Source organism: Nilaparvata lugens, chromosome 6, assembly GCF_014356525.2.
Source record: "Nilaparvata lugens isolate BPH chromosome 6, ASM1435652v1, whole genome shotgun sequence".
Lineage (NCBI taxonomy): Eukaryota > Metazoa > Arthropoda > Insecta > Hemiptera > Delphacidae > Nilaparvata > Nilaparvata lugens.
The window spans coordinates 46482329-46509638 of record NC_052509.1 but is presented as its reverse complement, the minus strand read 5'-3'; the positions used below and the strand labels follow the sequence as shown (position 1 = coordinate 46509638).

The 27310-nt window shown below is 35.1% G+C and overlaps 1 protein-coding gene and 1 non-coding gene across 2 annotated transcripts in view; both read right to left on the bottom strand.

The window, feature by feature from the left end:
• LOC111064276 overlaps positions 1-15741 on the bottom strand; it is a 131040-nt gene extending 115299 nt beyond the window's left edge. Inside the window, exon 1 of the mRNA XM_039430925.1 lies at positions 14459-15741. Coding sequence (XP_039286859.1) covers positions 14459-14784 — 326 coding nt within the window. The 5' untranslated portion in view covers positions 14785-15741. The remainder of the gene's footprint in view (positions 1-14458) is intronic.
• Trnaa-cgc lies at positions 12752-12823 on the bottom strand. Its single transcript has one exon. It is a non-coding gene; the product is annotated as a tRNA-Ala (tRNA).
• Positions 15742-27310: the final 11569 nt, after the last annotated feature.

Here is a 27310-nt window from a genome sequence, read left to right as displayed (position 1 = left end):
CTCAATCAATCTTCATCAATCCTTTATGAAGATGCACTTATAGCACCCAAAAACCCACTTATAGTTGGCATACTTATTGTCACGCTATTTCAGCTACAACTTCTCTGTCAAAACTCATGATTCTGGTACAAATGCCAAACTGTTTCTTCGATTATCAGTAAAATATTTCGAATATCAAATAACAATCAATTTGAGTGATTACATAATTATTGCACATGACTGTCTCAAGCTCATTCAGTTATAATATTATATTATCTGCGACGTGACAACAATATTACCAGTATTATATTCCACTTTGAATAATCACAATCACCCAGTAACCATATTAGATTACTCTGACATATTTTATGAGAAACCACCAAGTAATACTGTATGTTATGAGAAAATGGTGAATGTTAGATAGCTATCGAAGAAAATATGAGTATCGATGTTGTAGAAACCAATATCATGGAATTAGTAAGAGAAAGCTCTCATATTTACATTCGAATGATAATTGATTCTCAGTCAACATATGACAAAATATTTAATAATAACTACAAATTCTGCTAATTGTTAAGTGTATTAGTTCTTGATTAAGATAGAATTTGTTTACCTACTTTAAAACGAGGAGACAATGTTTGTTTTGGATATTTGCGATATGGAGATGGATTATTCATCCTAATCTAGAAGAGAAATCATGTTGTGTGATTCACTAACTCAAACAAAAATATTATATCTATGAGAATTATCTTTGGCTGCCAAAACTCATGTTCTGCATTGATTTGAATTGAACCCATAAACTGTTGAACAAATATTATTATGATTAGAATTGCACTTTCTAATATGTTCTTGGAAATTCAATGAACCAAGTTTGGACTTGGAATGGATAATATGAGATACTTCCTTATCTCCTTTCTATTTACATGCAGATTTCTAAATATATTGATTATTTGTTGACGGAGAATAAACCAAGTAACCCGTAAATTCATTATTCAGATTTCTTGAATGAGTGAGATAAAATGCTGTTATTGCATTATCCTGAAACGCATGACTTATTTCATGCCACAAATTAATGACTTTATGCCATACTTGAATGAGTTTTAATAATAGGAGTGTTTGAATGTGCATCGAAAATGAAATAAAATAAAATATGTTCTCCACATGATTTCACTTTACTTGATTATTTTATTTTCAAACCTAAATGGAGGGGCATATCAATGCAAATCGGAGTCAATATCATTCAATTAAAATCATTATGCTTTTTTCTTCCCACTAGACGTTTCATATAATAGAAAAGTATCAAAAATATATCAATATCAAGAAACTGGTCAAATACTTGTTTTAGACTAACTGAGATTAATCAACGTGTTTAATGATTGTGTTAATGATACTACTTATTTGAAAATCCATTCAGTAGACAAGGAGAAAGATATGAAAAACGGAGTAAAGAGAACAAAAATGAAATTAAGAGAAGAAGGAGATGAATAAGGAAGTAGTAAGAGAAAGTGTGGGAATTTTACTGCGTCTTTTTACAAGCGAAAAAGGGCTGACAGACTAGAAAGAGGACGTAATCTCAGCAGTTTGAGGGTGGAGGCTGGTCGTTTTATGTTTCGAATTGAGAGGCGAAAAGGAAAAGCTGCTGAATGGGTGGAAAGGGTAGGAAAATGACTGGGAAAGCTTTGAAACTTCCCTTCTTCGCGAGAAAACTCAACCACCGTTTGATGAGGTCCCTCTTTCAAACACTGCTGCAGGGTACTGCTATGTATTCAGTGATTGACAGCCACTGATTGGAGTGAGGAATATAATAAATCAAATACTGTATACTGTATATTATGATGTATAAGAAATATCATAGCATATTTTCTATATCAAAGCAAGAAAACCTCTAACCTCGAATAACATTCACTTCATTATGAGTAACGGATCTAGATTTTCAAATAGAATCAATATTGATAAAAAAGCATTAAGAATGGTTGACTTCCAAAGAGGGATACAGAAAACTCTGTTCAAGCCTGTTTCTTGGTTTCTGTTTAGGTATTGGGCATGATTAAAAATGTTTTCGAGCAACTCAAATTGTAATTATCAAAGGAAATTCGATTTTCAAAATAGTTAAAACTGGGTGCTTTCCATTTACTTTTTGACGATCAAAAACAACAACAGATATAGGTTTATGATTTTTAAGTAAGTGGAATGAGGTAGAATTATTTTTAAAAGTAATTCCATCTTCTTTATCTTTCTTCAATCAACTTTGATTCATTCAAATTTGATCCAGTTGTTGATTTTCCAATAGAAAACCATCAATGTTTATAATGAGATTGATAAAATCCATAGTAACGTGACAGGTTACAATCATAGTAGCCGATTCTCATCTACCCGGTAATATTTCCATCAAGATTTTACACAAAAATAATCATCAGCCCTGGTAGATGGTGACACGAATATTATCAAATCACTAGACCTGGTTGATCGATGACACTTTTCAAGTCACGGATGCTCTTAGTTGATTGAAAGTAGTTGATTTCAAGGTTAAAAAGATAAAGTGTGATAGATTGCTTGCATAATGTAATGTGGTTTTGTAATTTTTCTTGCAGAGTATACATTTAATATTATGGGAGAGGAGAAAGGAAAGATTGACTTTCTGACAAGGAGTAAGGAAGAAATAATTTTGGGGAATACAGGATTGAGTGGATTGCATAATGTTGATCGAGTGGGAGTTTTCGTGTGCTTATGAGTGGTGTGGAATGTAAATGGATTAAGAGGATCCAGGATAAGAACAGGCCGAGTTTTGAATAGCAAATACGCATATTTCAATGTCTACAGCCCAGATTATAATGAAAAACGGCTCCTGCTATTCTCATTATCTGGGAAGCATCATAACCAGAACGCATATATGTTATCTCGCCTTGTTATTTACGGTCAAAATGCATTAGTGCTCTGGCCACTTTAAAAAATATTCTGACGTGTCTAATAAAGCTGTGAGCTTGGCAAAATAGCTGAGTTGAAGAAGGAAAATTATCATGAAAAGAAAAACTGCCAATGGAATCTCATTATAACTAAGATATGGCAATCTAGATAAAGATGAAGCTTCTGGCGTTGACAGAGAGAAAACTGTTGAATAAGTACAAAAAGATTTTCTGAATAAACAGCAATATCGTATGTTGTAAGTCTGTGATGGATAATTTAGAAGAATAGAAATAAAATAAACAGATCTAGGAATGGGATATCATAAAGTTTTCTAGATTGTTCTAGTAATCCTATCAAATGAAAAATATTTCCGGACCACGTAATCGACTTTGTAATTCGATTCAAAAGAGTTGATGCCATTAATGCTTTGAATCCACGATACTCGATAATATTCATGAAAAACAACAATCGTTATTGATTATAACCAACAATGAACATTGTTACAAACGTGACCTGCCAGATTTATAATATTATTCTCATTTTAGTACAGAAGATTTCGTTTAGCACCAAAATTTCATTTTTGTAGCATTTATAATACTACAATTCTACTGTATCAATTCTTAAAGTATTCCAAAAGTATTAAATTGAAATTTATATTCTGTAGTATTCCACACAGTATTCGTTATTGATCAGTATTCAATTCAATAATAAATTTAATAATTTTCAATTCAGTTTTCACCACTACATAGAAATACGGAATGTTAGATAACATTAGTCGCTAGTGTTCCATGTCATAAATGGATCAACACCTTACATAATGAGTATTACATTTTCAATAATCAAGGGCTTCATTTGAAAATATTGACTAAGAGATTCTTTAGAAATAGAGAGAGATAGGAAAGGACCACGTGGATGACCTGAGCTGAAAATCGATGGGATGTTGTGTGTAGGGGGACAGATATTCAGCACAAAAGCTCAGTATTTGCATTCGCTTGGGAAACACTTCTATTGGTTTCACTCTCTCTGATATAATCTTGGAGTTTTCGGGGTTAAAAATTGAATGAATTATCACTGAATTCCGATTATCTGCTTCTAATTTATAAAATAATTGAATAACTGGTAATTTCTTCAATGTTGTGTTCTGTTTTCATCAATATATTTAATATGCTTCAAGTTTTCAGCTTAGTTGAACTTCTCTGTTTTATCTCGATACTAGATCCAAAGTTATTTAAGCTATCCAGCCATATTCCCTAACCCATTCTTTAACCTATTCCATCAGGGTGACTGAACCTCGTTAGTGCAGGAAAACTAATTACTTTTCTTCAATTATCAATGTTTAATGAATGAGATAGGAGAACATCGATGATCATTTTTTCTCAGCCATCCAATTCACTCAGTACCGTAACATGAGAAGTTCATCCTCAATGGTAGAAATTACACGGAATATTATCCTTAAAAAGCGTAGTCAATTTTAATAACAGGAAATGTATCAACTACTAGTGCAACTGAGTGCCGTTGCTTCATTCAGTTGATGAGACTGATGACCTGAATGCTGCTCAAATAATGCGATTAGCGGAAGACGATGTATGATCAAAGAAAAGCTCTTATATTCAGCTTATAACGTGGCTCAGTCACGCTATTCCATTTCACGCTGTTCCTCCTACAACCCAAGAGCCAAGGCATAGTTGCAATGGTTTATGCGTCGCACCAAAATGCAAGTTTCATCTCACGAATGTTGAAAGAGACTAATTCCACCCCGTAAATTTAGTAGTAGGTCTATAGTGGGATGCACTTCAAATTGTCAGCATTTCTCAGAAATAACATGAATGCTTCTCATTCATCCAATGGTGAATAGCTACGATATGCTATTAAAATGTGCAATGTCGCAAAATACTGCTAATGGAATTACACAGAGGCTTCACTTCAAGTTCGATCTACGTTTTTGCTGCTGTTGAAATTGGTAGTGTTCAAATTTATAAGAATCAAGAACTTTTCTATTCCCTATTCCATCTTCTAACACATTTATTGTAGCTCTCTAGAGCTTCTCAAATATATGCTGATACACAACTAAACTATACTATTTTTGTTCAAGTGTTTTTTCATCATTCATTAAGCAGCAATGTAATATTAGAGCAAATTCTTTGAAGATTTTCAATTCTAGGACTTCCTCTATAATCATGATTGGAAAGTTGGTAGTGAAAATTCAAAAAAATACAGTCACGAGTGCCCTTCCATAATTGAGTTTTCATAATTGTGCTTTCCATGTCTTGAGCCATGAAATTTTTACTAGCTTCAATAGATAATAATTTATTAAAAAGAAATAATAAGAGTTGAGATAGACTATACAGACGATGATGAGATGCCTAAAATGTGAGTATTTATTACGTGAAATAGACTGATATTCTGAGATTACCCTCTCGTATCCCACCCACTCTATCTTTCTTTTCAATTCAAAATAAAAAGCTTTCTCTCTGAATGAGGAAGATAATTCAATAATCTCGAAGCTAATAAATTTGAGCATACATTATCAAGACGTCATAACAATTATATTGGAAAGATAGAGCGTAATTATTGAATTATATTCTGCAAAAAATTTTTTTTTAAATAGAAAGCTTTCAACGGCTCATAGCCATAAACTTGAAATGTAGTTCAAAGTCATCGCAACAGACTTGCAAGGTTAATGTGGCGATTGCGGCCGCACGCGTATGGGAGTTGGCGCGCGTTGGGTCGAAGGCTCAAGTCCTTTTCCGTTTATTTTAAGCAGTTATTGTTGCTTGAAATTAAGTTGGCCAGCTTCCCAGGAGAGGCTCTGTCTGCAGGTACTAGCAAACTTATATATCTATAGTATAGCAAGACATAATATCTGTTGCCGTTTTGTGTTGGAATAAATCAGCGCCATTCTCAAAACGTCTACTCTACCTGTGTCTACAACGACTGTAGTAGGGAATCTTCGACCACCTGATATTTCAATCGAATTTATCAATTCCCGAAAAATAGTTTTCTTCGCAGACCGGCTGGATTATTGAAAAATTTTGCAAGTGATGTAAGAATGTTATAGATAACATTCTATTAAAACAAAATATTCACTCGGATTGAATCAAACAATCCACAATCAATTAGTCGCCAAATTACACCAATGCTTCCAGAATCTTGAAATGAAACCTGGAAATCTCTTCAAATAATTTCACTCTGGGATCTTCTGAATCCTTGATCCACTCTTACAAAAATATTCACTAGAGATAAAGTGCTGTTGAATAAACAGCAGTTTTCATATGTATTCAGGTCAAACAAGACTTTGGCACAAACCTTGTTCAATGTTATAAAAAATGTATTAAAATATCTTGGTTTACATTGAATACACTCAATAAAAACAAGCAAAGCTCTGTTTTAACAAAATTTGTGAAAAAATTAACAATGATGGACACCACCTTCTACTACATTGTCAATCCACTTCCTGGATGACATACACCCTGATGCATTTTGTATTGTGTGATGAGTGCCATGTGTCACAATAGAGTGTTCACAGGAAGCTGGGCTGTGACAGCCATTAGTCAGATGGCTAGCGTGGCTCCGGTAGTTGCTTCACCTCATGGACACCAGGCCATACAGGCCTACATCAATCAGAGGCGGGGTCTTCAACCATTCATGTGTGTAATTCAATGTACCAGATATTCAGTGCAACTATACCAGCCATATTTCCGCTTTGCTCGCTTTCGAGCCCATTCAGTATTAGTTCCCGAATTTCTCAATCAATATGCTTACTTTTTCTACCAGAATCAGTCCATGTTAGTTTTTTATGCAAGAGCAATCAATCGATGTTAGTTTTCAGTTCTAAACGGAGGAATTCATTAACAGGCTTATAACTAGATGCTATTAACGTTTTTCCACCCTCTACCTTTTCCATCTGACTATTAGTGTCACAGTTTATAGAACCCCCAATATTATTTTCAATATAGATTTTACTCATGTTACTAAATGATTTCTGGAGAATACACTTTCAAATAATATGTATTTTTAAAAATACAACAAAATTTCAATAAAATATAGCAGATTAAAAATAATGAAGAACTGGTCTTCTCATCGAAGGTGGAGGGTAAATGTTGCGATATTTTTTAGCACCGTGAATAAACATCTAGAAGAAGAGAATTGTCGGATTAAACAAGTGAATTTCTTTTATAGTTGAAAAATACTATTATTATTGAAGCCTATTATTTTGAGAAATATCAGAAAAATATTTTATTATTCTATATATACCGTGAATAACCCTCTTCATGCTAATATTGCACCCAACGTGCGACAGTAGTACATGAGAGTGTCATACCATTATTCTGAAACACGCTTCAAGCATCAATAACATCAGTAACGACAGCTTCTATGATGCAATTTGATTAAATATGTGAGAGCAACAAATTGAGTCCCACGAAGGGATGTCACGTATATGAGCGAGACCCAACATGTTTCCAAGTCATGAGTGTCTTATGTATTGTAGCCCCTGTTCAATTAACAAATTATACTTGATGAGACTGAGAGCTCCACTATAGTGGATGGGAAACGTGTATCATGCTCATTATTAGTCCAGTCACGAGAGCTCGGCACATATTATGTAATAAAACACAGTGAAGGATTGCGCTGTATGATATTGACATGTGTCAACGCAATGTTACCAAAATTTAAAAAATGCAATATTCTGTTGTAGATAGAAATATCGATTTCAAATGAAACAAATTATTGTACTACATTTTCAACCCTGACAATGAAATATTTTTTTCAGAGGGAGATCTAAAATATGTAGTCAGCTACAAAAATGCTACCGACAACAGAAAGGGAGTGAACTACTGGTATATTCAGTGGTACTAGATTACATAATTTTGAATGTAATTTTTGAATTCAATCATATTGAACTGGACCAACAATAATTCATCACTTCCGGAGTTGCCATATTGACTGAAAACAGCAGCATTTATAAAACTATTCATCCTTAAAATCAATTTAATAACAGAGAAAAGCGCTTTCAAAGTTCAAACACACTTTCAAGCCGATTCACACAGCACAGCGCCACAGCCTACTTATTGATACAAACAGCCGTATTCGTTCTCATTCTTATCCGATTGTTAGAAGAAACGAACTGGCAACTGCGCCAAATCCCATACAATCTGTTTACATAAACAGGGAGCTTTAGAAAATCCATTTACGCCTAACGCCCCACAGGACTTGGCCTGCCTGGCCTTCGCACAAAAGATAGGGAGAACGATGCGAAAAACAGAATGCCAATACTTTTTCAGGAAATGATGATAGTAGGTCGGGAGATGGACTCGGAGGGTGCTTTCATAGGAAGGGGACATCTTCCATCAATAACACTTTATATATAATGTTGCCTTGGTCACAGATAAAGGACACTATTCTTCGAAAAAATAACAAACGTCACACAGATGAGCATCAAGCAATTATAAGAGAATTATTGAAGAAGATGAGTTTCTACGTGGAATTTGTCACTGAAATACTAGAATGTAATTGAACTTTGCCTTTCATAGTTTAGAAGTGTGGATGTCATTCATAAAAGCTTCTTGGTAAGTACGAAATTACAAAATACGTTTTTTGATGAAGAATTTTTCCCCATATCATTTCACATAGGATAATGATTCAAAATATTTAATTCATAAAAATTATTGGACAATGTTTCCAACTAAATTTGAATGGAAATTTGATTGTAACTCAATCTTTTTTTCATGAATTTGGCCGCTAGTCTTTACTTGAATATTCTTTCTCATTAGGGTTCGCTCTTAAATTACTTGTGGCTAAAGTAAGCATCGAAAGTATTCATCTGAAGTAAGCATTCAAAAGTAAGCATCCATGATTCATGGATGCTGCAGGTAAGTGCATTCAGTGAAACTTTGGTGAATAGTTTATTTTTACATTTCAGCTACTAAAAATTTATTTCAAGAAGAATTTGAAAAAAATGTTCTGATTCCTTCATTATTTGTTCAATTTATTCAGTCACTAAACATCACAATATTATTGTGATGATCCTGTTGTTCTTTGGCATTTACCTATAATATATATTTTTTCAACCTACAAATTGCATAACTGGAAAGGGAATGAATTCATCACTCCAATTTCCTCCAAGTAGTAGGTTTATTGCTACTCTACTCTCTTGAAAATTACAATTTAAAAAAATAGTTTCTGTTTATGATAAATTACATTTATTTTAGACTGTTCACTGAACAACCACTCCGTATCATTTGAGTATGCTTTTCTCTATTAACTGCTTGTCAATGATACAATACTGAAAGTTAATTTGAATCGTGGGCGTCATAAGTTAGGTCAATGTCAATGTCATATACCTAGTGGTTTGATGCGCATGTGCAATGACTGCTAAAATTCATTGCATCAAATGGAGCTGCTGACAATAGAACAAAATGAGTGCTAAATTGTAAAATTATCTTGCAACTAAATTGCGGAAGGCAGCTTTAATAAACAGTCGCCCTCTTGACATTCAATGTATGTTATCAACTGCAGTGATACACCAATTGCCTGAGAGAGAAACACAGCTGAGTTATCTACAACTTTCCATCAATTCATTTATGTGTAAAATCCATCAATTTCGTCAAATACAAAGTGTACATTAGCGGAGTGATTAGCAGGAAGTTCAAAATGTACCGATCACATTGATTTATTGTCTGCATTGAAATTATCTTAAATCAATGGAGAAATTATTCATCTTGCAAGATTATTTGAATCTTTTCTACTTTTTTATTGATTCCTATTTTCACCAAGCTACAATTTCAGAAGATGAACTCAATTTTCATACTTCGTTATTCAACACTACTACACTTTACACTCTTGTTGATTTGACAAGAGTATCAGTCGATATAAAAGTATGTACTTCCCGCTTGGAGTGCACCCCGCTTAGGATGATATTTAAAACATAAATATAAAATAGGATCATGAATATGAATTTATCAAACTATCTTAGAAATTGGTTTCTAATTTTTTCAACGTAATGACGAGGTGCTTCTAATTAAAACGTTAGACGAACAAGAAGCCTTAGGTGGCAGCTATCAGAGTGGAGATAACATGAATATACATGCATATTGGATAAAGTGAATCCTGATGCTTCCATAACAAAGCCTACATTGACTATTAAACAATGGAACCGTAAAAAGCGAGAGTTATGCAAATGTTATTTTATTGCGAGTGAGCGGCTGGCTCACTTAAATAATACAGATGGTCTCTCTCCATGGCTAACAAGCATGAAACCTGAGCGGATGCTATAATTTTCTTAATTACTACAACTGGGACCGGCCGGCACTTTTGGCTACTAGATACAGCTAGACTGGCATGACCTAATTTATAAATTTGGCTCAGTTTGTCAAAAGTTTTGCCCTGTCTTTCAAAATTTCATCTCTAGTCTGAGATAACATAATTCTTGTACTTAGTTAGACTTGGACTAGGTTACCAGAAGAAGAACACTTCTTGTATACATATAGCCTAATCAAGTTTTTTTTTATCCGCTACAACTTTTCCAAGTACATTTGAATGATTTTTTCTTCGTTTACCGTTATCGTACATTATATCTCCTCGTCAGATGTTTTACACTCCTGATCTATCACCTTCCTTTGAGTAATAATGGGCGCAGTCCCTGAACGACCAACTCAATCAACTTATTAATCAGGAATGGCGTTTCCATAGTAGTTTCTATATTTTGTTATTTAAAAATATGGCGTTTCTATATTTTGTTATTAAAAATGAATTTTATTATTAAAAAGGGCTACATAGTACTCAATTGGTGATGAATTGGTGAGCCAAGAATTCTAGAGAATAGTGACACCGAAGGTCCAACTGTATTTCATCAATGAAGGCAACGAATTATAGCTTTATTGTTCTGAATAATCAGAAAACTTCTATCACCAAAGAGATCTGACTTCGTTCCAACAGAGAAGTCAGGCATGAAAAAAGAAGTCGAACGAATATTTCTGTTAAAATTTCAGGAATGTTCTATCAGCTATCACTGGAAGAGTTGACTTGGATAAGTCAACAAATATCTTTATAAGAAACTGATGTCAACTATACTCTCAGCAGTGACTGTGATAATGAAGTATTTGGTGTGATTTTCTGGATGATTTGAGGCAAACAGTCAGTAGCAGAGATGATCTCTACATTTCTTGGAAGTGTCCAGAAATTAATTGCAAAATGGAGGTCGAAAGATGCAAAGCCTTAAATGCCTTATCTTGAACAATATTAAACAGAATATATCTAACCTTGAACTTGAATAGGCAGACCAGACTTGAATGATGCGCAATCATGTGAAAAACCGCAAGAACGGAATGAAGAAGCCTGTCTGGACTACTCCAAACTTTACTCCTATACTTGGGAATTTACAATGTTCAAGCCAGTAGGTCCTTGGGATGTGGCAGGGACAGGAATTGAATCAATCGAAAACTAGGCACTTGATAAACATTATGAAATAATTCATCAAAAATAAGATACAGAACCTGAGTTCAATGAAAACTGCTACGTCTATCATTGAAGATAATAATGGTATTATACAAATTGCATAGTATTAAATGATGTCAAAATAATTTTCAAAAATGACAATGAGGAAATTTCACGAACAAAGTAAATTTTACTTATATTTTTCATATTATTTGATTTTTATTCTGATTTAACTCTTTAAAAATTGAAACGATCATGAAGATTTGAACTTTGAGACTAAAGTAAGCTAAAAATGTATAAGATATAAAATATTAAAGTGTTTTTCTAAAGTTTCTTTCTTATATGAAACAACAAACAAGACCAAAAAAATGATGATTCCCCAAAATGAAAAGCAAAAATATTATTACATTTTTCTCCAATTTGACAAAAATTCATCTTAAATGCAATTAAATGTTTTGGGACAGCGAGCATCGATCTATCTTGGCTTTCTGCATTCAAATATTGCATGACTACAGTGTGATAGCGTGCTATCAAATTTAGAACAACGTAGTGCTTCCGTGTAACTGTGCCACATTTAAACCGCCGTGTCTCTAACAGTTAATGGCACATGCACTTCTATTCGGCACAATCTAATTACGAGTCAACAAACTGACAAGTAAATAACCGCTCTCAAACAAAGTACAATGATCGCAATTTATAACATAATATGGGAGTAATCAAATAAAAATTAAAAATCGTTAAATTTTTTTTCAAATTGTTCAAACTGTAAAATTGAATTGAACTGAAATTCAAGAACTCATAATTTGTTAAAAACATGAAAATTCTAAATAAATAACTTGATCCTGGTCAACTAACTCATAAATAGAATAAATCTTGCTCATATAATATTATAGTTATTTTCTCTCAGTATTGGGTTCTTTTATTTAGCCGTATTAATAAACTATTTTATTCATTTATTTATCCATTCATTCATTTATTTTATGACCAAGTTTGGTTGCATTGCCTAACAACTAATATCAGAAGAAATCAGAAAAAAAGTTATTTTGTATCGAGACATTAAAACTAATGTACTCAGAACATGGATTCGTAACATTTATTTTGCTTACTAATTTTATATAAATTCAACATCAATATGTTCAAGATTGAGCTTTATAAGAAATTTCCAGGAAATGACTGTGACTGTGGTCATTATGCAATAATTATTGGTGCATCCGACCAATGAGGACAATCCTTAAAACACTATTCCGACTGCAAAGGCTAAATACTGAACTTACTAGTAAAATATAAATATGTGTACTCTACATACTTCAACTGAAAATAATTTTTTAAATGAATCTACGTGAAAAACTTATTTTTCAGTAAAATTATCAACAAGGATAAGTCCATTCGGCATTTACAATCATAAATACAACGTTTTCAATCAGCAAAAAATACTTGGAGGTGCTGGGATTTGAACCCAGGACTTTCAGCATGCGAAGCAGACACTCTACCACTGAGTTACACCCCCTTGAAAGAATTCGGCGCGCTCTGCAGCACTAGAATGCCAGCTACTCACTCAGCTACAGAGCATTCCTGTGAACAACACTTCACTGTTTGACGTGTTCGTTTGCAGTGTTTGCAGTGTTCGTTTTCACTGTTTGCAGTCATCGTTTTATTGCTTGACTTATTCATTATTTTATTATTGTGAGTTTGTAAGTTACATCTTTTTCTTTGCGTGGATCGTGGATTAACAATAATTGTTTGGACTATTTTTAATATGTGAAAATCCAGGAACTGAAGAAGTTTTGGGCAATTGCCTGTTTTTTCTTTCCTAATTATAGTATGTGTATCACCTTGAATAAATAAATAAATAAATAAATAAATAATTATCAATACGTTATTAATTTGTAAGCCTTTAGAATGGATAACAAAATAATTGAACAGAAATTTAGTGAAAACCAATCATAAGCGCTTTACTCCTGATTCATCTTATCATACCACCATGTAATAGCCTACTAATTATTATTTTGTTATAAAATCATAGTTTTTCCTTGAATTTAATTTAAACAAAAACGAACTATAACTTTATGTAGGCCTACCGGTATCATATATATTTCCCTCATGAATAATTCTCTCAGAAATAGAATGCAACTAGTCTCTCACAAAAATCTTGATACTGTAAGGTATCAGAATAGCTTACAGCTTCCAAATAAATGAGTTTTCAAAAATTTCTACACTACAAATTATATAATAGGCTACACATAAATGCATTCTATAGCTAATCATTAATGCTGTGCTATTTTTGACAAATATTATCATTAACTTGAGAATTATGTAGAAAAATAGATGACATTTAAACCAATTGAGTCTTTAATATAATATGATAAAGGAAAGAATCGGTTTATACACGTACGGGATAGGAAATTCACGAATGACGCATCATCCCGTCTGAACTTTTTGACTGATTAACTTGAAATTTTGCATATTGATTATTAATTTATCAAGGATGGTTATAAGCCTATTTATTCTTCTAGATTTCAGTGGGTCAAATTTTTAAATGGACCCTTACAGTGCACGGGTCATCTGCTAGTCTACAATAAGTTCGTGAAGCAGGAGCGATAAAGGGTGGGTATAGGCAACCCGCATCACACGGTAGTAATAAAATAGCACATGTCATCTCTCAACCTTTGAATAAATTAGAATTGGAACTTGTTCCTGAAACTTTTAAATGATATGGTATGTCACATAAATTTCACGTTATAGGTACAGAGATTATGATTGTGTATATTGGAATATACCTTAAGTAAACTACTCCCTGCAAACGACTGTTCAGTTACTTTTTAATAATATGTTTTGATATTATAATTTTTTCACTTTTTCAAATCTTTTAACTTATAACACGCCAGGATCTACTGGGGATGAACATGTTCAGTATGGTTTTTAGTTCCATCAGAGGTTTCGCCAGATTGAAAAGCCTACAAATTGTTTTTAAAATCACGTTATTGAACACCACAGACAAAAAATTGAAGATAAAATCAGGAACATTCGAAGATAACTTTGTCTATTGTGTTTGATTTCACCAATTATACCCTTGTTATGTTTAATTGAATAGACATGCAATATAATATTAAAAAAAAGGATGTTGGAAAATTCAATGTCCTACCTTTTGAGAGAAGTGTTTTTGGTGGCTCCATTGAGTAGTTTGGGCTTAGGCTTGTCGTGGTGAGTCTGTGTGTCGCCACTGCTCAAACTGCTAGCGCTGCTTTCCGTGGAAACGGCCGCTTTACGGCCTCCGGGGGCGGTAGCATGTGGTGCGGGGGCGGCATGATGGCCGTTAGTCAATTGTCCGTTAGTGAGGCGATCGGGGGCCAGCGAAAGTTGGAGGCGATGATCCTTGGAGGCCGCGGACGTTGAGGAGGAAGCAGAGGTCTGCGGGACCGGCACTGGAGGCGGCTTCTCCTCCAGGGAGGGAACCATGTACGACAGCATGGTCGTGCCGCCTCTCGGGGAGGCAGTCAACACTCAGGGTCCAACTCAAGTATTCACATAACTTGAACACGCTTCAATGGAAAATGCACACATCAAAAGACGAAATAAGAAATAATTCCGCACATCGGGAGATACAGGCTTTGAATAAAAAATAAATCTTGCAAACCACGTGTGGTTTTCGGATATCGTTTTCAAGTGTGCAAAAGACTATATGAAGAGCTATACATAAACTCAAATATTTTATCCAAAGATGAAGTACATACCGTACGTATCTTTCTTTCTATTTGTTGTTGCTTTTTTTATTCAGTTCAACCGTTCAAATTGGGTTGCAATCAATAACAAATGTTCATAAATCTTGTCGATATAGTGTGGTTTCAAGTTTCAATTTTCCCTAACCTCTTCAAAAGTTAACAATAAAAATCTACCTTGCAACAATATTTTCCTTTTTGGAAAATGTTTGTGAAGGGATATTACTACTTTTCAGAAGACGAGGTTTTACAAATTACTTAATGTACCTGTTCGGAGAACCCTTCGATATTCCAGTTGGGTTGATATGTTCTCAGTTATCTACTTGTTTCAATATCAATTCCACGTTTAACATGTATAATATAACATTTTAGAGAATAATCACAACTGATAACAATCACTGATATTTGAGTACCACCATCTCCACCTACATAGTGGATTTTTTTTTCAGTATAACCGCACTGTATCACAACATGACCCGCACCATGTGAATGAAAGCACTTATCAACACATTTTAATAGATAGTCGTCTTGTAATCGTCGGCGATTTTCGTAGCACACTGACGTTTCTTCTTTGAGATTAGTGGACGACACACATATCTCGCAACCAGCTAAACCAAAATGAGATGGTCGGTTCGAGCCAGCGCAATCTAGTAGTGGAGATGGGAAGCACTGATTGAATTCTCGCACATGCGCGTCACCATCTGCAACAAGCAAAGAGCGCATTAAAATCAGCTGTTCTGTGTCTGGCACCCACGCACAAGATACACAACTCTGCAACATTAGATACGACACGAATGCAGGTTGATACACTTTGGACTTTCTTGTCCACATGTAGACCAACCTTGACATACACCTACGTTGTCTGAGCCACAGCATACATGGGACTGGTTTGCCTGTGGAGCGCTTGTTCCCTGAACAACTAGTCAACCACATTATCACATATAGAAAACAATATATTATTCTATTATCAAATCAGTATGGAAATTTAGCTCCATTTCATAGAGAAATCAGATTAATTTAACGTGGACTAACTTTATAGTATAAGGTAATATTTTCCTTAAACCTCGTTTCATGGAAAATCAGTGAAATACATTATGCATGATATATTATTTAGAATATGACCCGACTATAATTAGTTGCCTAATGATGTGATGTGTGTCCAATAACAGGGGTTCAACATGAACTGAATCATGTAACCATAAGAAATTGTACTTGGTAGCAAAATCAAAGTGAAGATGATGCATAAACTAACTGTATCATGAAATTGAAATTTTAATTACAATCATTTGATTTTCAGAAATACTTCACTGTTACCAGAGTATTATTCTGCTATTGGATAGAATACCATAGGATATTCGTTTGTCTCTGCTGTTACTAAGACTGGCACTTTCACTGGGATTGTGATTTTTGCTTTCGATTGGATGAACTCATTCTTTCTGAATCAGAAGATCATTTTAATGAGACTGTTTAGAAATGTCAATCAATCTAAAATCTAATAGTCTTCTGTCATTGTTTTATGATTTAAAATTCTCTGAGAAAATGTGATTCTGTTCTTTCATAAAAATGCCTAGAATTTCAACTTATCAATATTTTCTCAACAGAATAATAATAGTTTTGCATCAAAGTTGCAGCTAGCTGTCAAATTTTGGATCCTTCATAAATTTGAACAATGCATAATAATGAAAGTTTTTCTTCTGTTCATAAGATATAAATTAGTTGGATCATTGTTCAATTTCACTAAAAACACGAATCTATTGCAATCTATTATGTGAACAAAAGAATTACATAGATATTGTTGAGTCGTGGGTGGTCATATTCATTCAATATATAACAGGATCCTGTAGAATAATAGAATATTGTTGCATGTTGATGTAATATATCTTGAGGCTAGTTTTTTTAATTCGACAGTATCGAATTTTGAAGTTGAAAACTGGTTCCAATCTTAAGCGTTTTTGTGGCTGTTGCAATACAAAAGAGTGTAGGCGTATTTCTTTAGTCTTTAAAGGTCTGCTCAATTTCTGACTGAAATTTTGATTTGCATAATTCTTGCACTTTAAATATATGTGAATATTAAATCTCAAATAATTTGGGATTCTAGTATTTGTCCATTTTGTAAACATTCCCTAAATAGGAGATACAAAATTCCCAGTATATATTTATGTAATAATATGATGATCTACAACACTCATGAATCATGACTAAACAAGGAAATATGAAAATTTGGGAAGAATAGTGAATAGGTCTATTGTTGAGAATTTTGCCACATTTCCACTCTCCTATAATTTGCATTGATTGATTGAATGATTTGCATGAGAATTTGCATTAATGATTGGTATGAAAGGTGCGTCTGAGTCATGTTTGTGAATGAGTGAGAGAGATTTGTGTGGGAGAGATTATGAGATGTACGAGATTTTATGCTAGATATTTATGAGAGCTGTTGACCTGCATTACATTTTTTGTGCATTTCTTCTAGGGTGAGTTATTCGTCTAACTCATTTGGTACGATTGGAATCAATCTGTATTTTCATTCGTACTCTTATTGAAAGACAGTAACTGCAATCAGCCTACTTATCTGCCGTAGTGTTGCTTATCTCATTCTGCCAATACATCTTATCATTTATCGCAAAGTGCACTATAGAGCGAGGTACATCTTCTATTTATTTTATTTTCTGTCGATTACTTTTCTGGTTATCCATCATATCTGCTGATCACAGACATAATAAAGAAATATATTTATGTTCTGAATGAGCATTTTTTTTCTCATGTTTTATACTATTGAATTCACTATCATTTTTCTTTTTATGTCATGAGCGGAGTTTTGCTATAATGTTTTTATTGTGGGTACCGAGTCTTATTAGTTCTGTTAATAAAGTTAGTTGTTTTTCCCATATCACCTTCAGATAATACCTAGCCAGGTAGATTAGTATCTAAACCCGATTGTTGTTATTTGTGATTTTGTTTGTTTGTTATTAAATTTTATCAAACAGGGGCTGAAGTTATAGGCCTGTAATAGTTTTGCTCACTTATTATTTGATATATATATTTTTTTTTGTAAGTATGTTTGGATGTGCATGTATGATTGAAAGTATGAATGTGAAAGTTAAACTGCCTCTCGTTACTTATAGCTTGCGATTGCTCTCACTCAGATGCGGTTGTGGACTACAGCTCTCGTTAAAGAACAGCTATGAGTGCTGTAGATGACCGATCTGCCGCGTCGGACACTAAATGTTTGCTTCAAAATAAACTACAGCCCTATTCTGGTTTCCTTAAGATAGCTCATGTTAATGCACAGTCTGTTGGTGGTCACATTGACGAATTCAGGTGTATTTTCGAGTCGAATCAGTGCGATGTGGTCCTGGTGAGTGAAACATGGTTGAAGCCATTTGTGTCGTCACGAGGAGTTGATTTGGATGGTTACACTCTTGTTAGGAACGACCGATTGCATAAGGGTGGAGGAGGGGTGGCGGCATATGTTAGAAGCGAATTGAAGCCAGTCTCGAAGTTCAAATCTGATACATCTAGAGCTGATAAGCCAGAATATTTGTTCTTAGAAATAACTGTTTCAAGACAGAAAATTTTGTTAGCTGTCTGTTATAGACCGCCTCACATAGGCTTTATGGACGAGTTTGAAGAGGGTCTTACGCAGTGTATGGCCAATTATAACCATGTTATTGTTATGGGAGACTTCAACACAGACTTGTTAGGACCGGCTACTTTTGACAGAACACAACTGACGACAATATTTGACTCATGCAACCTGACTCTGCTCCCTCTGGAGGCCACCCACCATACGGCTACATCCCATACCCTCCTTGATCTAATAGTAGTCTCTAATCCCAAATTGGTAAGAACTCATGGACAGATCCCAGCTCCCGGACTTTCTGGACATGATCTAATATATTGCGTGTACACCATTAAGCCCCCCAAAATGAAGCCAAAAATAATCAAGTATTATGACTACAAAAATATAGATAGTACAGCATTATTCCAAGAGACAATTCACATGCCCTGGGAAGGAATTTACTACACTAATAATATCAATAACATCCTTTTAATAATAGTCAATAATCTACAATATCTCTTCAATAAATATGTTCCCTTAAGGAAAAGACGTGTCACCAGGACACCAGCTCCATGGATTACTCAGGATATTAAACAATTAATGAAAGAACGAGATAGACTATGTACACTGGCCAGACGAACACACAATACAAATACTTTTGACGAATACAAAGCAAAAAGAAATAGATGTAAACAGTTAATTAGAAATTCCAAAAGTCAATATTTCAAAAATTTGTTAAACTCTAATAGATCAATGGCTTCCAAATGGCGCGCTTTAAAGTCTCTCGGGGCAGGCAAGGATAAGTCCAAGTTGGTGGTCAGACATACTGTTGAAGAATTGAACTGTCACTTCTCTCAGGTTCCGGTGAGTTTGGATTTGGCCTACGAGTATTCCAATAATTATGAGGTGTTACGGTGTGATGATGAGTTTCACTTGGCAGCAGTAACGCAGATGGATGTCATTGGATCAATCTGTGATATTAAGAGTAATGCTGTCGGCGCCGATGCACTTCCAGTGAGATTCATCAAACTAATTCTGCCTCTCATTTCTCCGTTTATCACACATTTATACAATACTTCATTTATGACCTCCAGCTTCCCATCTGCATTCAAATTTTCCATGATCATTCCATTCAACAAAGTTCCTGATCCCACTTCTCCTTCTGATTATCGGCCGGTCGGCATACTGTCTGTCTTGTCTAAGGGTCAGGAGAGGCTTGCTCATAAGCAAATAAGTGGCTATATTACTCGGAAAGGAATCATCAGCGAACATCAGTCTGGATTCCGAGGAGGACACAGCACCACATCAGCTTTGCTCTGTGTCTCAGATGACATTCGAATGGCTATGGATAGGAGACAGTCTACACTGATGGTGTTGATTGACTTGAGCAAGGCATTCGATTGTATCTATCACCCGCTGCTTCTGAAAAAACTGAAAAATTATGGTTTTTCTGAGAGTAGTGTGGCATGGGTGAGGTCATACCTTCTTGACAGACAGCAGTGTGTTCGATTGGACAGCACGTCTCGATGGAGGGTGGTCAACAGGGGGGTACCTCAGGGTTCAGTTTTGGGACCACTACTGTTTAGTTTGTATGTAAATGACGTAACTGACCGACTCAGACACTCCAGATATCATCTTTATGCAGACGACCTACAGATTTATAGACATTTCAAGACTGATAACTTTGGTGAAGCAGTTACTCTTATGAATGAGGACCTGACTGCTGTCTCACTCTGGACAGCACAACATGGATTGAAAATTAATGAATCAAAATCCAAAACAATCGTTATAGGTAATAGAAGACTTTTGAACCAACTTGACTTTAACCATGGACCTTTCATTGAAATTAACTCTCATAGACTGGATTATAGTGAAAACATTACAAACTTAGGACTTACATTTAACAGACATCTAGACTGGACTGAACAAGTGACAAAGACTTGCAACAGGGTCTTTGCAGGCATTCACTCACTGAAGAGAATTGGAGCTGTTATCTATCCCCTTACGGGAGAGAATAATGCTTGTGATGACCTTGATATTTCCGCATTTCCATTATGGAGATGTGGTCATACAGGACATGACAGTGACTCTTTCTGAAAGACTGCAAAGGGCTCAGAACTACTGCGTGAGATTCGTCTTTGGCCTTGAAAGGGACGTCCACATAAGCCCTTACATCACTCAGATGGGTATTTTGAAGCTTCGAGACAGCAGAATTTATCATGTGCTGATGCTCCTCCACAAGGTTCTGGCAACTGGGTCTCCTCTCTACTTGAGTCAGAAATTTCAATTCCTCGCAGGAATCAACAGAAGAGATACGAGGCATGGTGCGAGCCTGTTGAGCATTCCCATCCATCGCACTGTGACATATAATAGGTCGTTCTGTGTGACCGCTTGCAGACTGTGGAATAGCTTACCCGCATCTTTGAGGAGTGTGGAGAGGCGGACACTGTTCGGCGCGGAGGTCTTGGCGTGGCTGTGGGAGGGCGATCGGGGCATAGGATGAGGAGGTGTGTATGCGTGGTGTGTTTGCTTGTGTGGAAGGTGTGTGTTTGCGTGAAATTTTCTTGTTTCTTGCTTAAAAATTAAAAAAAAATTCCTATAACTCTATTTTCTAACTATAGGTTTTCTTTTTCTCCCGAAATTGTTGACGGAAATTCAAATTGGTTGAAAGAATTCGAAGGATTAGAAGTATTGCAAGGATTTGCTATATTATCAAAGTTGAAACCATGATTTGAATGAGAGTTAGAAAAGAAACAAACTGTTATGAAGTAGAAGCTGGAGAACATTTTATTTTAATAATATATTAAAGAAGAGCATTCAAAAATCACTCTTTTGTTATCAAAAGATTCTCCATTCATAAGAAAGGTATTTTTACTTTCTTTTCTCCAAAATACACCACCAAAATAGCTCTTCTAACAGGCTCACACACCGAATGGAACACACTCTTGCTGTCATAGGAGAAATTACTTCAAAATGAAGGTCAGAAGGTGATTGCTTTCAAATTTCGTAGAATCAAATTATGTTGTGTGATTTCATAGGTTTGGATTATTTTATTGTGGAGGATAGGCTGATATTAGAAGTGTTAAATTTAGAATAACAGGATTTAGATATGGTTTCCCCATGAGATTCGATCCATAAAGCTCCCAAGCTATTGAGACACAGAAGCTCATTTCGATTAAAATGTTTGAGTAAAAAAATTTGAGTAATTATGTTACACTGAGGTATATCGTTGCAAAAGAAAAGAAAAAATATTGGCACATGCTCTTGAATCCAACTCATGGTTAACCAAAGCGTGATGAATCATACACATCTGTACTAAGCCAATCCAATACTTCTAATACGGAGATATATGCTCAGCTCCTCCACACCAATTCTCCCAATACAATTGTGGTTTTATTACTCAATTTGTCTGATTCATAGTGCTTTGCCACCGAAGATAAGCTCAGAGATGGCTGAGTGCACCGAGTTGCAGTGACGAATATAGACTACAAATCGCTCCACAAATGGTTCCTTGTGAGGGGCTCACTCTTAAACAGAAGAGGGTGGACAGGAGACTGCTTGCTACTTGCACCCTCACATCAGCGACAACATTTTGATGGATGTAAGCAATAAAGGCAGTAAATAGACATACGACACGCTTTGGAAACTCGAGCATTCCTCTTAGTACAAACAGAGAAAACAGCTGTAGTCATAACTGTTGTGTTATTTATTCTGTAGAGTTGTTATGATTGGTGCTTACACTTTCCATACATAGGGATGAGCATCGAATCTTAATATTTTTGATCACAGAAATTACAAACTGAATAATTTTCTGATAAATTTTCAAGAAGCTCAAGGAGTTAGTTCAATTGATTCGATCCTACTCTTCCATCAAGTAAATTCTTGTTCTCCAATTGGTGTGGAACAGGAGAGTTCAGGTTCAGGTTTCTTTTATTAGTATACTTCATAGTTATATCCTTATGCAACTGTACGGTTCAACTTCTAACCATACAAAACTAATTGATAGCTTCATTTCGATTCAACTCAGCCTTTCCTAATTAAATTACAAATACTTTTTCTAAGCTTAGGAGTGAGAACGACAGTAACCAGTTCTCTGTCAAAGGTGATCAATGGATGCGTTCAAGAAGGCCTTGACCCGCTAAACGTGTCTTAAAAGCCATCCAAAGAGAACGCCATTCAGGTATGCGCACAAAGATGAAGTTGATATTACACACACTCACAGATTTGCATAATGTTACGTTGGAATGAACAGCTAGTGAAAGAATCAGGTATTACAAGTGGAAGATGACCAGCATCTTATGAAGAATATATTGAGATATTTATCACACTTTTCTCATCCTCTTTCACTCTACTCGATCCGCATCTAGCATCTCTTTTCATATTTTTCTACTTCATCCTCTCCATCTGAGTATCTTCTTCATCTCCCTCTTTATCTCTCTCCTCATATTCCCCTATCTTCTTTCAAGCACACCATTACCATACTCAAAGTGGTTGTGCAGTCTCCTCTGATCTAAATCACAAAAGGCCATATTGTCGAACTGCATAACAAAGCATAATATCAGCGACGCAGTTTGCGGTGGTCTGAAAAGGAAAAGCATGCTACGCGAAACATCAATTTGAGCACCAGTTTCATCAGAGTGAGGCCACATAGTTATTTGACAGACGATGCTAACGAATCTATTGTTATTCAAATTGTTTTCTGCATTCTTCATAGAGAACCAATCATCGGTGATGAAAATATCCTCTGTGATCGTAAAAAGGCAAAATGAATAATGAAGAATAAAGAATAATGAGACTGTTTTTCTTTGCCTCTATGCATCTGTGCCTCTATGTACTGTTGAAGAGTCATACAGCAATAAAATCAAAAGATGTTGATTCTTATTAGGAAATAGCTTTTAGCGTTATCTAATAGGATTGAGATTTGATGGTGAAGATTTCTCGAATTTTCATGCTTATCAAAAATACAACCATTAATCCAGTAAGAGTAGAAATATGAAAACTAGGTAATGTGGAGATATGGGAGTAATATGAAGACTTTAAGAAATATAAAGTAGAAATACACGAAGCTTTATTAGATCTGTTCAGTCTTTGGGAGCTGCTTACAAATCCAGCATTTAACGTTTATCTTATCAACTCAGAGCGATATCAAATGTCACCTTCATTAATAATTGCCATTAAAGTTTTCATGCTTTGTTTATTTGATTTTTGGACATCAGCCTTGAAATTTTAATTAAAAATTTCGCGTGAGGAGTTTACTGCAGAGGGAACTGACAATACCATCGATCAATTCACAACTTAGCAAGTTGCAAGCCATGTATCCAGGCTCATGTTTGAATTCAACATTGCCAAATTCTTTCTGAAATTGTTTCTATGAATCGGAACACAGTAGAACACCGATTATCCGGACTATTTGATGTATAACAGTGTCGGATAACTGATAATCAGGATAGATTTTAAATCTCGATTTCAACTTTTCACGATTTTAGTTAACGTAATTGAAACTTTGCAATCTGACCTCTAGTACTTACTGTACCTACAGTACGTTTTCTATGTAATATGACTCTACACACGTATTTCACATTCACATTCCTGTTAAAATAGACTCCACCGAATATTCGGTGCTCTACTACAAACTGTTTATGCTCATAATGTTTTTGTAGCTACAATTAACTCAATACATCAAACAAAATCAAGAATGTCTTAAGAGCATAAATCAGATTGAATTTCAAATGTCTCACTTCCTCAAAATAGGCTACATACAGGTTATTCTAAATTCAGTTCATCCTTTTCTATTCAATATAATAATAATTTGTCTACAGGTCTGAAATCTGAAAACTCTCAATTCTCAATAGCTTCTACCAGTACAAATGGAACGTCGGGGATATCGTTACAAAACATACTTGTTAGAAGTTTCCTCCAAAGGAAATGTTAATTAGTGTTGCAAGCGGTGGATGAGTCACTCCTGATTACCTGAATATTGATCACTCACACGGAGTACTCACCCCTTCCGAAACAAGCTTCATTTGCACCTGGGTACATCTGGTGTTGTTCTGACACATAATCAATAGAATCAACAAATGAATGTGATTCATATAAAAATGCGATCTCATGGTACCTCATGCTGCTCTCAAATTTGAAACCACCTCATTTATTTTCTCAGTTTTTGTATTCATGATTAAAGATGCAACTCCAATTATTAGTATGATACATTTTCAAAGATATCTGACTCTCATAGTCACTATTCATCATAAGAGTTTATTTTTATTCATCCCATGTGTAACCTTTCATTGTATTCTTGTAATGGAATAAAGGGCCGATTTTCGAGCTCGGGATTCAGCTAAGTTGTAAGCAGCTGGAGTCAGAAAATTGGCTTTCCGTAACGGGGCGTAGTTTTTATGATAATCTTTATTTTCTCATTTCTATAATTGAAAACGTTTTTCCTTGACGAAATAAAACATTCCTAAATAATTCAAATAAGCTGAAGCTTTACACTATTTTCTCTTTATTTTTTGTTCAATTTTCTAGTTTTTCAAAATTTAATTTGAACGTGGACTATGACTACGCCCCGTTTTGCAAAAACAATATTCCTACTCCACCTTTTTAAAGTCCAGAACTTAGCTAAATCCCGAGCTCGTGTTCCCGAGCGTTGGAATATTAATTTTTCCAATATAGGGAACCAATGAAAATCATATAATGATAGGCAAGGCTCCAAATACTCATCTTAGAGCTCCAGTTCGAACAAGCCCAATCGTCTGCGAAATGATACAAACCAAAGACGTAATCAAGCCCTCAGTGCTAAAAATCAAATTTAATTAGGAAATTAGGAATCAAATGCATAATTTCAAATCCAGTATGGAGACTGCACCATTACAAAGTCCATTACTCTGAATGGTTATAAGAGTCCAAGTCAATGGTAGCAAACATAGACCGCAATAAAGCCTAAAAAATAACTACGAAGATATTCTCTTTACACTGTCAGCATTGGTTGGATGGGAGGCATTGAAGTAATTGATGAGGAATGCTGACAGTTCAAAGAGAAACCTCACTATGGTGTATTTGTTTAGTCTGCGACAATTTTTGGCCCAACCAGAACCATAATAATTCACTCTTGTTCTTCATTTCAAAGACCATTCCAAATGAGTTGCTGGTTCTCTTGGAGTGGAAGCCATTCCGGACAAGGCTTTATGGACTTCCATTCTTTATTTATTGTGGCTCGAGTCTCCTATTTATTTTTCGCTTTCTCCAGTTCGCTACTGTGCGGCACTGCTGCAGCTGACAGCCAATGATCAACAGCGAATGCTATTTTAGTGTTTTGAAACAGTTTTAAAAATAAACGATATTTGTTGGAAGATACTTTGCACCTCCGTGTGTCCCGTTTCTGAATTTCGTACTCTGATGGCTCCATGATTTATCGCTTGTTCTTCATATTAAGATGTAGGATCCTCCAACACTTCACTGATCCTGTGATTTATATGTATCTCCAAACAAACAACAAAGCTTATCAACGTCTAGTGGGTGTTGACATCACCACTAGATGTCTTCACATCAAGGCTTTTTTCACTGATGATGAATTTGAATAATGTTGGAGGTGACAATTACGAATTAGTCTTATGTATTATTTCATGCAATACTTTTCATGAAGGTAGTTTGTTATTCTATCACGATTAAAATTTTTATTTTCAGTAAGAATTTCAACTTATTTTATGAAAGTAGAAATGGCAAGACTTTGTAAATGAGATTTGAAATGTATATATAAGCGAGTCTATTTTACAGCTCCAGCCGTTTCTCGCATCCCATCTGCCTTTTATTGCGATTATTCCAGTCTCCCTGGACCAGATTTCTATTCCTCATACACGTATACACCTGTTTGTTCCACAGTTCGGGCGGTCTACCTCTCCTTCTTTTTCCAGGTGGATCCCAATTCAGTATCTTTTTGGGCCACCTCTCATCTCTCATCCTCATCCTCTGTGCATGTCCTAACCATACAAGGCGCTTCTTTTAAATCTGCTCTACTGTTGTGTCCAGTTTCCCTATTCTGTTCCTTATCTCCGTATTCCTCACTCGATCCATCTTTGAAACACAACAACTCCGGCGCAAGAAATCCATTTCCACAGCATTTATTCTTTGAGTGTCTCGTTTTGTTAATTCCCATGTTTCAGAGCCATAGAGCAATATACTCTGTACAATTGAATGATAGATTTTCATTTTTGTGGGATTTGTAATATTTTTGGACCAAAGTATGGAATTTAAAATGTATTATTAAAAATAATTGTGGTCATTTCTTTGATCTTCAATCTTGAACGAAGCTTCCCCTCAGAACGGAAAATTTTCCACAATAGTTTTTCCATCGAGTAAAGATGAAACCATAAAATATCTATAGGAACGTAGCAAATCACAGCAATTCAGTCTGATCATCGAGATCAGAGAAATGTCAGAACTCTTCAAAGCTCATTGAGTATAATCAGCCAGCAGCGGTACTATCAAGAGCATAATTACTATCATGACCACCTATAGACACAATAATATAGGTGTACATTACTTGATAACTCACGAAACTACAGAATCACTCTATTTCCACTAAGCTACTTCAGTTACTTACGCTAGTAACAGTAGTTCTGTAGCCTATAAAACTAATCGACAGAATGCAACTACTATAGGACTGATGCCTTCTTCTCGAAGATATCATTGTGAGTATCTTGAGGCACTACTTAATCGA